The sequence below is a fragment of the Tasmannia lanceolata genome, unplaced genomic scaffold, assembly GCF_043159265.1.
Source record: "Tasmannia lanceolata isolate RefF3 unplaced genomic scaffold, GAP_Taslan_0.1 ptg000012l, whole genome shotgun sequence".
Classification (NCBI taxonomy): Eukaryota; Viridiplantae; Streptophyta; class Magnoliopsida; order Canellales; family Winteraceae; genus Tasmannia; species Tasmannia lanceolata.
The window spans coordinates 37,089,655-37,106,473 of record NW_027518689.1 but is presented as its reverse complement, the minus strand read 5'-3'; the positions used below and the strand labels follow the sequence as shown (position 1 = coordinate 37,106,473).

General features: G+C 39.4%; 1 protein-coding gene across 2 annotated transcripts; it reads left to right on the top strand.

Annotated features, from left to right (window-relative positions):
- Positions 1–2,467: 2,467 nt before the first annotated feature.
- LOC143888058 (embryogenesis-associated protein EMB8-like) lies at positions 2,468–15,649 on the top strand. 2 transcript variants are annotated; one of them, XM_077392349.1, is made up of 8 exons: positions 2,468–2,914; positions 4,479–4,607; positions 5,864–5,995; positions 8,832–8,974; positions 9,101–9,198; positions 9,286–9,380; positions 12,713–12,766; positions 15,002–15,055. In XM_077392349.1, exons 1-8 carry the CDS (start codon positions 2,510–2,512, stop codon positions 15,038–15,040), a joined length of 1,095 nt encoding a protein of 364 aa, XP_077248464.1. In that variant the 5' UTR covers positions 2,468–2,509; the 3' UTR covers positions 15,041–15,055. The 2 variants fall into 2 exon arrangements, with proteins under 2 accessions (XP_077248464.1, XP_077248463.1); XM_077392348.1 differs by lacking the exon at positions 15,002–15,055 and adding an exon at positions 15,113–15,649 and having other exon boundaries at positions 2,469–2,914.
- The last annotated feature ends 1,170 nt before the right edge of the window (positions 15,650–16,819 follow it).

Sequence of the window (16,819 nt, the reverse complement as noted above, 5' to 3'; positions counted from 1 at the left end):
AGAAATGAAGAGTAAACTCCTGTATTTATAGAGAAGCTGGGAAGAGCGGGAAAAATCCCGCCCATTTCCGCCAGCCGGAGTGCGCCACGTCGCCTTCCGCATTAAATGCGCCGCTCGCATTAAATGCGCCGCTCGCATTAAATGCGCCGCCTGCATTAAATACAAGGCACAGGTCCCAAAGCGCCAGACGACAAAAGACCTGTCCGGCTGTCCGGACTGGATATGGCGCGTTCGCTAGACGACAAAAGCGCTAGACGACAAAAGACCTGTCCGGCTGTCCGGACTGGATATGGCGCGTTCGCTAGACGACAAAAGCGCTAGACGACAAAAGACCTGTCCGGCTGTCCGGACTGGATGATTCAAGACGACAAAAGACCTGTCCGGCTGTCCGGACAGGATGATTCAAGACGACAAAAGACCTGTCCGGCTGTCCGGACAGGATGATTCGAGAGGACAAAGACCTGTCCGGCTGTCCGGACAGGATAATTCAAAAGACAAGAGACCTGTCCGGTTGTCCGGACAGGATATGGCGCGTTCGCTAGGCGACAAAAGCGCTAGGCGACAAAAGACCTGTCCGGCTGTCCGGACAGGATGATTCCAGAGGATAAAAGACCTGTCCGGCTGTCCGGACAGAATATGGCGCGTTCGCTAGACGACAAAAGCGCTAGACGACAAAAAGTTTCACCAGCAAAGACCTGCCCGGCTGGCCGTTCACAGCCTTAGCCGAGCAGGACCCCATGACTTCCTGAACCAAGGACGTTCAGGACCCCTGGCCGCCCAGGCCCCTGGTCAAAAATTCAGCCATGCTGGATAGTCAAATGCCTTCTGCCCGGCCGTACCCCTACAGGCTAAACGCCAAGGCCAGGCCAGGGCGCCAGGAATCTCCTGTCCAGCCACTGTTTCTCTTAGCTGAGTCTGAGCCCGGCCTCAGCTGCCTGGAGGTTTTAAGGCCGGCCCAACGCTGTCTTTACCTTCTCTTTGCTTCTTCTAGCCACTTTCGTGGCTTGAAGAACCAGGGGGCAACTGATAGGGTCCGGACTCAGCACTGAGGGAATCCGGACTCAGCAATCCGGACTCAGCACTGAGGGATCCGAACTCAGCATCCAATTAGCTTCTGGCACGTGGCCCTCACAAGGACCGTTGAAAGGCCAACACCTGTCTCCCCTAGGTGTGGCACCTGGACCAATCAGGGACTTCCACCTGCCCTTACTAGGCATGAAACCTGGTCCAGTCAGGTGTTACCACCTGTCCTGGACAGGTGGCTCAGAATCACTATAAATAGCCTTCACTTGTTCTAAGGTGAGGGTCCTGAAAATCTGAGAACCAAAACTCAAAAGCTTTTTGCTCTGACATTGCTCTACACTCCTGCTCATACTGACTTGAGTGTCGAAGCACCCGTCCGGAGTATCACTCCGGGTTGGTCCTCTGACCCTTTTTCTTTCTTGTCTGTACTTTGTGCAGCGCAGGACTCAACCAGCTATTCAGCCGTGGCTCGTTAGCCTGGACCACCCAGTCCTACCATAACCTGTTACCGATTTTAGGCCTAACACTAAGTATTTTCTCCATCAGACTGTCACGTATCAGGTTATACTATATATGTATGAAAGTCCCCCCATAGTATTTTACTATTTCGTATACACTACTAAGGGAATTTTTGATATTTTGTAAGAAAAGGGGTCATACAAAAAATTTCTCTTCTAAAGTTTGTCCATGTTCTTCACTTCTTCCTCGTATAAAGGTACTTTCACTTTTCCCTAGCAGTACTTGGTCTTGATCATTGCACAGGAGAAAGCAGGATTAAGAAAGCAGGACAGTCCGATTCAAAATCGATAGTAACCTGGTCACTGAATTATTCATTTAGGATCCGATCGATTTAAGCTCCGAACGGATTATGACCTAGACATGGTACATACGATCCCAATTGGGTCCAATTTAGTCTAGAAGAATGCCTAAGGTGTGACCTCATTGTAGAGGTGCACCCATTAAAGCATGGCGAGTCCAAGCAGGTGCAGGATAGTTCACATCACTGAAACGTGAATTACGTCAAAAAAACGTTGAAGTCTGCACATTGCCCTCCTTTTTTTGACGTCAATTAATGGTCAAGGGGTGCGAATTATCCTACAGGGAGTGCGAATTTATCCTCTCCCCAAAAAAAGGAAAAAAAAAAAAAAAAAACACATTAGTAGATGTCACCAGTGGATGCGTGGCGTTATTTTTGTTGGGCCCATAAAATCCAAGCAAAGTCCCATCAATTCAACGATTTGGATCAACCAAAGGTGGGACCCACCATGCCTTAGTTAGGCGTGCCACGTTCCATTAGACTCGCTAGCTAACCATCTAATCCCCCTAACGTTATCCGTTAAGTTTAAAGGCAAAGAAAAACGATGAGGGGTGAATTTATCCTCATGAAGTGAACCGTTCTCACAGAAACCGTTAAAGGTGGGGATTTTATCCGTTTAAGGGGGGTAAAATATCATTTCCCAAAAAAAATAAAAAATCTAAAAAAACTATGTTGAGTGCCTCAGGCTCTCTTCCTCCTCATCTCTCCTTTCCCTTCACTACATTCTCTTCGTCTCCGACAAGAACGCAATTTTCCCTCCACGTCATGACCACCGAAGATCCAACTCCCGCGAGCCACGCTAACAAAAAGTCCTCCTCTCTCGAGATCATCGGCGCTCGAGAATCGGTTCTGACTCGGTTCGGGAGCTTGAATCGGCCGTACCGCCCGTTTCCGATTCTGGGATGGAACCCACACGTGGAGACCATCTTCGCCTCCTTCTTCCGGTCGACTCCCGAAGTAACTCTACGGAGAGAGTGTTTGAGGACGAGAGACGATGGTGCCATTGCCCTTGATTGGGTTTCCGGTGATGATGACCGACACTTGCCCTTCCATTCCCCCGTTCTCATTCTACTGGTTAGATTCCAACTCACTCTTTCTTGCTACTATTTGCTACTGCTATTTATTTAGAGATATTTGGGGAACATTATTTCTTTGCCTATTGTTGGTGCAAAAATCCTACACACTACTTAAATAAAGTAAAATGTAGTTCGATTGAAGGTTTTAGAATGCCTTTAAAATTAATAAAGATGTCACACAAATCAATGAACTCCATTCCATCGAACTTCTTTTGAAGCTGGAAATCAAATCCATTTTAAGCCAATTTAATTAATTCTGTTTTGGGTAACTGGGTTCAAAGTGGCAATGGTTTCTAGCTACTTTGAACCGAGTTATAAAGGTTTTTGTATTCTCTCCTGGCTTTTGTTTTGGCCATCGAAACTTCTGGTTCGAACCCATGTCTTCCCATGACTAGAGCGAATTAGGTGGCAATTTGGTATACCAAGCAAATGCCACTGCAGTTAGGCCACGTTTGGATACCTCATGTTTTTGTATTTGGATTTGGATTTGAGTTTTGGATTCAAAATACATCAATCATCCCCATGCTCATGTTGTACGAGAGAGGAGGGAGAGAGGAAGGATTGATGATGCAAACAATAGCAAGGCCAGGATTTGGGTTCGATTCGTCTTGGATTTTTACGAGCATTTAGGATCTTTCAAGAATTGGAGTGTGATAGCGATATGGGAGATCTGAGGAGAGTGAGGGACCTATTTGGATATTTCTATTTGTAGAGGAATTGGACAATGATCTGAACATCCATTGATCCCATTTGGATTTGGACTATTAGGTGCTAGTAAATTTCTTAAGAGGTCACCATTCAAAAAATAAATAAAAATTATTAGGAGGTCATTTCTGGTCTGTTCCAATGAGCCCATCTCAGTTCATCAGGCATGAATGCTGTAGATGTGGTTGTCAAGTTGAATGATCGTAACTCCTAAGGATCCATCATGTGGACCATGATACAAATATCACACTGCTTGGAAAATTCTAGCCATCTAGTCGATCGATGGTTAGGGCCAAAAATTGTCAAGGGTCCAACATTCAACATGCAAATTTCCATTGATTGTCTGTTCGGATCATTTGATTGGTGTATTTTTGTATCTGGCCCATCCAAGGTGCGACCCATTTTAATGGGTGGCCTAGATCCTTCAACTGCACAGCCACATGTAAGTAGGAATACATCATTTATGTATCTGGCCCATTCAAGGTGATGTATAGTTCCTAAGAATTTCTAATGACTGTTCCGACCCTTCTTAGCTTGCATCTGTCTTTCTTATTTTGAATCTGTAAGTTTCAGCCCTTTTTTCTCTGCATATACCTACTCTCTTGCTTGGAATGTACACCTTCTTTTCTCCCATACACCTCATAGATGTACACAGTTTTGCTGCTTCAATGTTGACAATACCTTTGTTTACTCTTCTTATTCCTTTAGAGAGCAATAACTTCATATGTGAAGGCTTGGATAATTGAGACATTAAGTGATTTACTTGGAAGGTTTTTACTTTTGTTTATCTGGTTAGAGTTTTAATGTTAATCATTTCTCTTCAATGCCTTGCAAGTATCTGATATTAAAGTCTGCAGCCAGGTCTTACGGGAGGGAGTGGTGATTCTTATGTTAGGCATATGCTTGTACGAGCCAGAAGTAGTGGATGGCGTGTTGTAGTGTTCAATAGCCGTGGCTGTGGAGATAGCCCAGTAACTACGCCTCAGGTATCTTTTCAGTCTCTCTCTCTCTCTCTCTCTCTCTCTCTCTCTCTCTTTAATGACACCTTTTCAATCCTGTTGCCTATAGTAATGCTTCAGAATCTAATATTTGACTGCAGAACATATAATTTTTTTCCGTCTGTAAAATCTAAAACATTCTTGCGAGTTTTAAGCATATTCCTTTGTGTTCAATCCAGTCTCTACAATAAGTGTTTGGAGTATGTATTAGATGGCCCATTAAAATTGTAGACTGGAACTATTGTCTTACGGAGTTTTTTTTCTCTCTCTCTCTACCAAACTGTTATCATATTAATCTGAGGCCTCTTAAGTGGAAGCTATTTTGAACTGAGCCATCTTGATCATGAAACACTCTCCATAAGGTCCATAACTAGTTGGAGGCTTGGAGATGAGTTATCTTTTCCCCGACCATCTATATTAAGCTTAGGAAACTAGATGAGATGCAAGAACCGAGTATCTAGGTGTCGAATAGGCCAGAAATCTACAGTCTTGGATCCATTTTGTAAATACATCTAGATGAATAGTCCAATGAACTTAAGTTTAACAGCCTTGTTAATCACATCTATTACTGTATTCTGATTATTCTAACTTGTGAGAAGACCATCCCTCAACCTCTAAATTGTTGTTATGATAGGATTCCATGGAAACTAATGCCTCTTATTTCCTCGTGGGAGCTTCCTTGTCAATCACAACTTGACTAGGACTAAAGAGGAGCTTGTGGTCTAAAATATGAAGAAAACATTTATAACCATTGGGAGAGCCACAATGGACAGCAGAGAGTATGATCGATTGATAGCCCAAATCTTTGGTCGACTGGCCCGATCATTGCGAGGAACCATAGCAGATGACAGGTTCAGGGCTGATCGATAGCCCAATTCTCTGGATATTTCCTTCTGGATTTGAGAGTATTTTTGTGCAATTACCTTTGAGTAGCAGCAGTGTTTTAAGGTTTCTTTGAATGGTTGTAAGCCTATATATAAAGGCAAAGAAAACTCTAATGGGGACTTTTGACCAGTTTTGAATAATGAAGTTTTCTTTTGAGAGTTGCATCAAAATAAATTGATTGATTTCATGTCTCATTTTAATTTTAAATTGCTATAACATCACACACATAAATTTAAGTTTTACAAAATGTTCTACAGTTCTCAATATTATACTTCTCTAACAATATGCTTTAGTTGTTGTTCATATCTGTTAATGTTCCCCTGCCATATGATTTTGACATGCCATTGGTTGATATGCAGTTTTATTCAGCCTCATTTACAGAAGACCTTTCCCAAGTGGTGAAACATGTTGGAACTCGTTATCCTAAATCAAATCTATATGCGATTGGTTGGTCCCTTGGAGCAAATATTCTTGTTCGATATTTGGGTCAGGTAGGATCAAATCACATATTTGGCTTATTTCTGTTTATGTCTGTTTTTCGTTATATTCATGTAGAAAAGGAGTGCCATTCTCTAGCACCTAAAGAACAATCTAAAATCTGTCTTTGAGCAACAAGAGCATTTTGGTTATTGGATATAATAGAAGGAAGAACCACCTTTGGATATAATAGAAGGAAGAACCACCTTAGCCACCCCATCGGAAATGGTGTGGGTGGCATATTGTGCAAATTGGATATGGAGAAGGTTTATGATAGGGTGGAGTGGGATTATTTAGATTTCTTGCTTGGAAGAATGGGGTTTGGTAGTAGGTGGAGAAAATGTATGCAAGAATGTGTATCCTTGGCTTGGTTTTCTATCCTGATTAATGGGTCCCCTAAGAGTTTGTTTAAATCATCTCGAGGTCTTAGGCAAGGAGATCCCTTATCCCCTTTTCTCTTCGTATAGTGGCCGAGACGCTGAGTAGATTAATGTCTAAAGGGATTGGGTTGAACTTATTTAATGGTTTTAAATTTGGAAGTGAGCAGGTCGATGTGTCTCACCTTCAATTTGCTGATGATACCCTTCTCTTCTGCGAACCAGAGTTGAATCAAGTGAAGAATTTGAAATCTTCACTTAGATATTATGAGATGATTACTGGGCACAGATCCAATTTCCACAAGTCCAGGCTATATGCCATCAACATTCCACAGGATGTGGCAATTGTTCTAGCTAGAACTTTGGGTTGTCAGATTGATCAATTGCCTTCCACTTATCTGGGTCTTCCTTTGGGGGTAGGGAGACCAAATAAGTCTCTATGGGAGCTGGTGGTGGAGAGAATTGAAAGGAGACTGGAATTATGGAAAAAGAATCTTGTCTCTAGAGGGGGAAGGTTTTGTCTTGGTCAAGGCGGTGTTGGCAAATATCCCCATATATTTTATGTCGTTGTTTAAATGCCCGGTAAGCATTGTATTGCGTATCGAACAAATTCAATGAAGTTTTTTATGGGGAGGAAATGATGAGAAAATGTGGTTGGAAGCCAGGGAAGTGGGAATTTGACGACCATTTTAAAAAACAATGGTTGACCGTTTGGCGTGATATAATGAGAATGTCACATGTTTTTAACTCGAGTGTAAGGTTTAGAGTTTACTCGGGGGATCGGATTAAATTTTGGAGCGATGTGTGGTGTGCTAATGAGCCTCTTAGGAATCTATTCCCGGATTTGTATAGAGTGGCTGTTGAGAAAGAGGCCTTTGTGTGCGACTGCTTTGTTCGTAGTGGGGGTAGCATAGTTTGGTCACCTAGATTTAGGAGGAACTTTTTTGATAGGGAGTTAGAGTCGGTATTCAAATTTCTTAAGCTTTTAGATGGGTGCTATATTAAGAGGTGTGGTTTGGATTTGAGAATATGGATTAAGGCATCTTCGGGCATTTTCTCTTTTAAATCTTTCTATTTTTGTTTATTGCCTTGCGGTGTGTCCTCCATTTCAGTTAAGGTATGGAACATCCATTGCCTGCCTAGAGTTTGTATCTTCGGATGGGCGGTATGTTGCGATCGGATTCAAACGATCAATTTCCTAAGGAAGTGTGGCATGATGCTTGTTGACCATTGTCCCCTATGCTTGGAAGATCGTGAATCCGTGAGTCATCTTTTCATGCATTGCTCCTTCTCTCGTCAGGTATGGAGTCATCTATTTCTGAGATTCTGTATTATTTGGGTTTTCCCATTTTCTATCCCGGATTTGTTGCATCATTGGAGCTTTGCGCCGTGGAAAAAGAAAGGCATTATGTTGTGGAATATTTGTCTTCTTGCTACATGGTGGGTGATGTGGAAAGAAAGAAATTCTAGAGTCTTCGATGGGGTTGCAAAATCTCTGTATTTGTTGGATATGAAAATTATTGCTCTTTCTATTTCTTGGGCGATGAGTCTTCCAACATTTCGGTTTGTATCGGCTTTTGACTTATGGGAGGGTTGGAGGGATGTATGCTTTAGTAGGGAGGATCGCCTAATGTTGTTCAGAGATGGGAAGCTCCGGCTTGTGGAATGTTCAAAGTTAATTTTGATGGCTCGAGTCTTGGAAATCCGGGACCGGCCGGGATGGGTGGCTTGTGTCGGGATGATGATGATGTCGTTGTATGGGCTTATTCCGCCCCTCTTGGAGTATGTGATGCCACTGAGGCCTAAGTGAAGGCGGCATATCAAGGCATAAAAAGGATTCATAGAGAAAAAATGGATCGCACTATTGTGGAGGGTGATTCTCTAAACGTGATACGTTGGTTGAAAGGTTTGGGAGAGCCTCCTTGGAGATTTTCTCATTTTTTTTTTATGAAATAGATTACTTAATTGCGGGGTGTTCTATTGTCTTCAACCATGTGCGGAGATCGGCAAATAGGGAGGCGGATTCTTTGGCTAGGGGTGGGGTTAGTCAGATGGAGTTGGAGTGGTTCGATTTCCTTCCTCCTTGAGTGTTTTCTTGTTTTTGTTTTGTTATTCTGTCCTTTGTAATTTAGGGGTGGTCGATCTCGGTCCTCTTCCATCTTTAATGAAATCATCTTGCCATTTCAAAAAAAAAAAAGGAGTGCTATTCTCAATTATAGGGGATGCATAATTCATTTATTGTCATATAAATGACATAAAATTTAATCATTGGTTCTCGAGTGGAAATTTTAAATGCATCTGCACAACTAGTTAGTTTTGTGCTTTAGATTTGACAACGGAGCTGTAAGTGAAAGGAAACATTTTGTGCATATTGAAACCCTGATTTTTAGGTTGTTTCCATGTCTCATATACTTTTTTTTTTCATTTTTATATTACTCATCTATGTTTCTGATTTCTGCATCGTTTGTTACAGGAATCCCTGAATTGCCCTCTCTCTGGGGCAGTGTCCTTGTGTAATCCCTTCAATTTGGTCATTGCAGATGAGGATTTTCACAAGGGATTCAATAACATTTATGACAAAGCTCTTGCAAGGGCTCTGTGCAAAATTTTCAAGAAGTAATCTTACATTGATTTAATTTGTTTCATCATGTTTTGATTATTTTCCACATGAAGTTATGAACCTATTTATTAAAATATTATCTCAGGATTTTCGTCTTTTTGTGCTTCTTCTATTATCTGTAGGCATGCTCTCCTATTTGAAGGTATGACTGGTGAATATAATATCCCAATGGCAAATAATGCGAAGTCTGTCCGGGAATTTGATGAAGGATTAACACGGGGTATGCATTAATATATGAGCTGAAAGTCTGGTTTCTTTTGTGGAATGGATGTCATTTGCTAAGTGCACCTTCAGTAACTCCTTGCAGTTTCCTTTGGCTTCAAGTCAGTGGATGACTATTACTTTAACTCAAGCAGTTCAGATTCCATAAAACACGTTCGGACACCTTTATTGTGCATCCAGGTATTCTTTCTGTACACACCTTTGAAATCTACAACCAAATAATTTCAGAATTTCCCTATAATTTAGGCCCTTTTCATTTGAGATGTTGACAACCGATTGTCAGCCCCCCAGCTGATTATTGGACTGAAAATCGTTTGAGATTCTGACTCCAATAATCGGTTGGGGACTCACAATCCGTGGTCACAATCTCAAACGAACAGGGCCTTAGAAATTTAGAATCAAGTAAGATTCATCTGCATGTTGAATCTCAGGGAACTCCGCAGAAGATGGCAGCATTCTAGGACTCATTTAAATATTAGGGCGTCATTACACCTTAATTTTTTCCCAATGTTCTCTGAAAATTTATTATTTCATTGAAATACAATGAGGCCACGTTTGGATGCCTCATGTTTTTGTATTTGGATTTGGATTTGTGTTTTGGATACAAAATACATCAATCATCTTCATGCTCATGTTGTGAGAGAGAGAGGGAGGGAGGGAGGGACTTGCCACAAATATGGATTTCCGAATAATGTCTTGCAGAACAGATTTGAAAATCAGATCTTTTTTACTATTGTCTGATTTGAAAATTTAAGGATGTGATCCAGATCCAAATCTCAAAATCTCAACTGCCAAATGTGAGAAATCCAAATCTTGTGGGTATCCAAATGTGGCCTAAATGTATTTTGCTATTATCTGTGAAAACGGATTCGTGTGTCTAGTGTCATACACAAATACAAGGTGTCCGACACGACAACCCCTAAAAATCTAGAAATGGGGACACGTCACGCCCATACACATACTTACATATAAAATTACTGCTTTTTTATCATAATTTGCAATAAGATAAATATGCCATTTATTTAACAAATTAATAAATCTTAGGATTGAGCAACTATAAGTCTAAAAAAACATTGCATTCATCAATCGAATCTAGTTATCTTCAATCTCCAATATGCATCGAGAAAGAGAGACCAATATGATACAATGAATATAATATTGGAAGAAGTGTTTGTTTAGTGTTTTAGGTTTAGGGGAGGGGGGTGACGACAAATATTAGTTAAAGAAGAGTTAAAATCAGATTTAATAATGAAATAAGAATTAATGATAAAAGAGGAGGTAAACACAATATTCGATGGTAAAAAGTTTTTCACTTGGCACAATACAATAACGTCTCTACGCGCCCATAGTAAGTGTGCGAGTCTTAGCAATATTTTTACAAGTGTCGAAAGGAGTATCGACATGTGTCAACACATGTCTGCTGAAAATTCATAGTGTCGGCTAAATCATAGGTATTCTTCTTACCAAATAGATCACTTATTTGTTTTCACTCAGTTCGATGGGCTCTTTTTTCTTGATTATTTTGATTGCCAATCAGTCAATAAGAAGTAGAAAATTTTAGCAATTTCTTAAGGTTAATCTATTGCATTTTTTCCATTCTACATATGTGGTTTCTTTTGATTGTTGATGGGTTCTATTTAGTGTATCACTTGTATGTGTAGTGGGCTGATAATGCAATGAGCATTAATGTGTATAAAGCATTTGCATTGGATAGCTGTCCATATCAACATTTTAGTGTGTATTACCCATGGATGCTGTCACTGCAATTGATTGATTATTGTTTTTTCCGAGCCACGACCTATAATAAATTTGAATATCTTACATTTTGAGAAACTCAGCTTTTGAGTTGGCTCACGATCTTACATAACACACACACTTAACACACAGACACACATAAGATGGGATATTTGTAGGTATTGAGATCATTAAGATCATTACTCTAGTTGTTTGATCCTGTGAATGGAATCCTGGACATGTAAATCACTTCTTGATTCTTTGACAGATTTAGTCTCTGTTTCTCTCGAGCCTTGACACACACACACACACACACACACACACATAACACACACACACACACACACACATGATATGTATATTGTTAAAACATAACAATGGGGACAAGGAGAAAGAAAGAATAAGGGAGTAGAGAATTCAGATAGTTCAATCATCCCCATGAAAATCCAAAAATCTATTATATATGTCATTATTTACCAATATTACAAGCATGTGACTCATAAGTGAAACTATAAAAGGTTGGGGTGTGGAGATCCAGGACATGCAAGTCTGTGACAGGATATTGTCTTTTTGAGTGGATATCTAATCTCATAGAGTAGCAAGAAGCAAAAGGTTGTGGCTAGATCGAGCATAGAAGCTGAGTGTAATCCAATGACATCCACTACTACTGACCTAACATGGCTGAGACATTCTAGGATCTTCATTTGAGATCGCACACACATACCCTAAACTATGACAATCAGAGTGACATCAAATTATCTCAAAACCCCTTTTTCATGCTAAAACTAAGCATGTTGAAATGACACCATTTGGTTCATGAGAAGGTAGAAGATGGGGAGTCTTATCCTTGATATACTAGTTGAGAGCAGGTTGCTGATATTTTCATTAAAGGGTTTATGGTTGAACATCATCAGTGTTTGGTAGACAAGCTGAATTTGTCACTGCAGGACTCATGTCAGATCAAGGGGGAGTGTTAGACGTGGTTCAACCACCTAGGGGTATTTTGGTCATTTGAACATGTATATAACTTGAACAGTGTGCTATATTTTCACTAAGTTGAATGAAGGAACTGAGATAAGACTCCCTAAACCTTTTCTCTCTATCTTCTGTCTTCTCTATTCTTTACATAAATATGTATGGGAAATTAACATAATGATGGAATATTATGAAGTGCTACAATACGGTAAAAATATTAAGAGCACTGCCAGGAAAACGGGAATCCGTTATGGGAAAAAAAACAGGCATCAATGAATGGAGCCACATCCACTAAAAGACAAAACAAGGTAGTTCATATCCCTATAAAAGCAATAAAAACACCTTTAAAAAGGTCAAATCAACAGTCATGTCCATCCCGTTTTTGTTTTCAACATGGAACCCCGTTTTCAAAGTGTTTTCCAAGTATTAATATGGTATTTAGTCATTGATTACTGAACACATTTACACCTGAAAATGGTATGCATCTGTGAAGTACAGTTCTTTAGGGATTAAGCGCCTACACCATCTATTTTATATGCTATCAGTTCCAGTTTACAAAGATTTTTGCATTTCTTCTGGGCATCATCAAGTGTTTGGAAATCCATTGTTGGTAGAACCATCTATATTATATGTTATCATTTCCAGTAGTTTACATAGATTTTGTATTTCTTCTGGGGCATTATCAAGTGTTTAAAAATCCATTGTTAGTAGACTGCCATAGATGTTCACAAGGAAGGCCACTATGAGAGTAGGATAAGTTTTCACCACTAAATTTTTTTACATTTTTTGTGTTCTTTGTGCAGGCTGCTACTGATCCAATTGCACCATCAAGGGGAATTCCTCGTGAAGAAATCAAGGTGCATACAGTTCTCCAAGCTACTTCTTTTCTGCCTTAATGCTATATCTATATAAGATGACCCCAATAGCTCTCCATATGCAATCTTAGTTAATTTGTGACTTTATACTCTATTGTGTTTGCATTTTAATAAGTCTGGCAGAACTTATATGAAACTTATTTTGATCAATAATAAAATAAGTGGTCTGCTGATTTACATGCTGTAAATCCCTTAATTTTTCTGGGGTGTTAGCCCTGGTGCCTGCATTTTCATCCTTCTCAGTAAATTTTATTGCTGACCAACTTCGTACATGCATATATTTGTGCATGCAAACATTGGCATTGTGCTTGCCGGTGTCTTCTCTTGTTGCCTAGAAATTTTTAATTACATGAATTTCATGTTGCAAGTGTGGTGTTGTTGATACATTAGTGATACTATGTGGCCTTCTACTAAAACTGTGAGAACCAACATTGGGAACCTTTTAGGTGCTTTCGACATCTAGTTTTTTCCTGATTCTGGATCTGATTATGAGCAACTGTTGGTTTCTGTTATATATGAATTATGCTTGCAATAAATTCAAAGTGTCGGCTAAATCATAGTATTATATGAATTATGCTTGCTCTGGGAGATTTTCACTTGGTAACGCATTATATTCCTCCATATTACAATTCTAGTGCGCTTGTTCAGATGCTTTATACGATAGGAGAAAATTGCCTGTTATTGGGTTTCTTTAAGCTAAATGACAATAACAAAAGCTATTCGGTGCTGCTTGGAGTAGAAACACAGCGCAATTGGTCAGGCCCTGTGTTTATTAAATAGTGAAGACTTCAACAACAATAACATTAGTGCTTCTTCAAGGCCTAAAATCATCCATATAGATGAGTAACACCTTGGAACCCCAATTTGAGAATATCCCTCAGCTTAAGTGTAGTTGCTCTTCTTGCCAACAGTCCGCAAGTAGCCATCAAAAAATATTATGTTCAATATGTAGTTATGGCCAACTTGGTCTCATAATACCTATTCTCTCTTAGTGCTCTCATAAAGTTGTACAACTCACTATTCGAATAGTATAATTCTAATTGACTCGGAATCTACTTGATGTAGGCTAGGGAGAGAAAAGAAGAAGAAGAAGAAGAAAGTAAAAAGAAGAGAAGTAGAATTAGAAGAAGGGAAGAAATTGGGGAAAAAAGAAGACTCAAAATCTGTAATCAATTCAATTAATCATCAAAAGTAACAGAAGTCTATAATTTGGCCTATATAGGCAACCAACAATAATAAAAGAGTAAAATATCCCTAAAATCCCCAACAAACCAAATAGCATGGAAAATAAAATCTCTAAAACTAAATACAATGGAAATAAATCCCTAAAATTCCTAATGGGCAAATATGCCACTTATTGGGCCTAGAATCCGCATCAGGTAGGGTCTGGACAGTCCTTCGGACCATCGGAATCTTGTTTTCATTCATTTTGGAGTTACACAGCCAAGATGCTCAACAGGAGAAAATTGAGTTCAAATAAATGTCCAATATAGGTTGACTTGATTTCACATGATTGAATCTTCCTCCATGATCTGATTTGGGTCCATCACGCTTGTGGTATTAAGTTTATGCCATATTGTGTGTCAAGGAGCCTCATGTGTAATGAAGTTGTGTGAGGTGCTGTCATATAAAAAAGTAGTGAGAATTGCACCTATGATCGGCTTTGGCATGATCATTAACCTATTTACCATTTTGTACTTATCAATTAAGCATTTCGATCTTGGTTTGAACTTCAAGTTGCTGTTTCTTATGTTGAATGTTTGTGGGAAAATGTACGATTGCTAGTTTTATATTTTTGTGTAATGTTCTACTAAATCTCTAGTCCACTATATAACTAAGATAAAAGGTACAGTTGCAAAATAGTTTAGATAGGATCTTCAGATATCCTTCTTCCGATTGGTCTCTCCTCATTTTATTTATTTATATATTTATTTTTTGAATGGTTGAAATTTATCAATGAGCAAAAGGTACGAAAACCCTGATCAAGATTATTAGTTTTCTTCTATTCACATATTAATACTGTATCTTTCATGAATTCATCCTTAGATAACAAGTCCTTCTCATGTGGTTATGCTGTGTTACAGACTACTGGGGTGCTGCATTTTCATGAGTTAATAACAAATGTTGATGTCCTAAAGCAGTTTTTTTAATCTTTGTTTCCATGATAATCAAATCCCTGACGCTTATCTCTTTCTAACTTTCATGCATGCTTGGAAGATAACAATGGACATGGATTTTCTTTTACCAATTATTTGATACCAAGATTACTTCCCCTTCCTCAACGATGATAAATCATCAATCAATAAGTACAGAAACTGTGATTTCCAGGAAAATCCGTTATGTTTGTTGGTAGTTACTCCCAATGGTGGCCATCTTGGCTGGGTGGCAGGAGATGAAGCTCCATTTGGAGCTCCTTGGACAGATCCTGTAGTCATGGAATTTCTGGAGCATCTTGAGAAAGAAAAGACTGAAGCTCCATCTTGTAGTCAATTGGATAGTGTGCAGCAGTCTCTAGAGGGCTTGCAGAAGCTAGAAGTGTAGCAAGCAGATGGGCTCCATTTATTTATTATTTATATATTCTTTTAATTTATGGAGGATTATGATTTATGATTTCTAAACACTAGCTAAGATATAAACTGGCAAACTTAGCAACATACCAAGTGATTAGTCCTCTCAGCTTTAGATAAATATGAATTGATTTCAGCATCCAAATGGAGAATTTCTTACTATCATGGTATTTGTTAGTAAAATATTTTGGTGGTAAAGCTGTTATCAACCCACCCAAAAAAGCTGGGAACTATTGTATGAAATGGGTTTAATATGTAATATGATCTGATTTTTGGAAGATAGAAATGTCTTTTTGATGTGAAAAGGATAAGTTCATTTATTATCCTTGCAAGAAGTACCAAGTTATTGCACCAATGGCTGAAGAAATGAACTTCATGTTTGAGAGATGGCCACTCAGAGGAGTAACGCTACCTTTTGTACTGGAGCTTACTCTTGAATGGAAGAATCATGAGTTTAGTGGCTGAATTAGGAGTGAATAACATAAACTCTTCCATGAACAATAGCCAGAACTGAAATATGGCCCAATGTACCAAAGGCCCAGAAGGTGCCCTTGCCATGGAAGGGGCGATTGTGGTGGGACAGGTTTAAAGGGCTTAATCTAACGTGTTCCATCAGTCCTGTGGCTTTTGGTATATTGGTCAGGAATAACCAGTGGTATGTTCAACAAAGAATAACCAGTAACTCTTCATCTGGTTTATCTTATTTTGATATTTGTGTTTAGAATTCTAATCCCTTTTTTTCCCTTTCCGATCTTCTGCTGTGCGAGAGGAAGGCATTCTGATTTCTTCTACATAAACATTCTGCAGTAGAGTAGGATTTCTTTCCCTGTTTTCTTATTGAATTATCTGAATAAACTTGAGTTCTCCAGCTTGTTGCTCTTACCTAACCAATAGAAGCTCCTCTGTTTTCCCACTTTTCTTCCCCTTCTTTCAATATTGAAAAGCCTGTTAGAATACATATCAGATATGGTGAGATAAGTCCCTGTTCGTTTAAGATTATGACAACCAATTGCGAGTCCATGTAATTTTAATTTCATTGGAGATATTTATTTATTTATTTTGAGAATGTTAGCCAATTTTTTTGAATGAGAAGGGGACCGAGATGGTCAAATACAAAAGGAAAAAAAAGAAAATACACCAAGAGAACAGAGAAAGATAAAATCAGGTAGGAAGAGAATCATATAATGCGAAAACTTCCATTGAAACTCCCTATTGAGCTAGCCTATCCGCCACCTCATTGCCGGAGCGCCAGATATAATGAAAATCAAAATCAAATGAACAGATCCAATCAAACATCTCATAAAAAAACTATCAAATCTCCAAGGCGGCTTGTGGGATCTCTTAAGCCACTGAACGACATTCAATGAGTCCCCTTTGACCATCACAATCTGTCGATGATCTCTTGCCAACAACTTCAAAACTTGGTGCGCCTCCGCTTCCGAAGCATCTGCCACCCCAATGGGCCCCG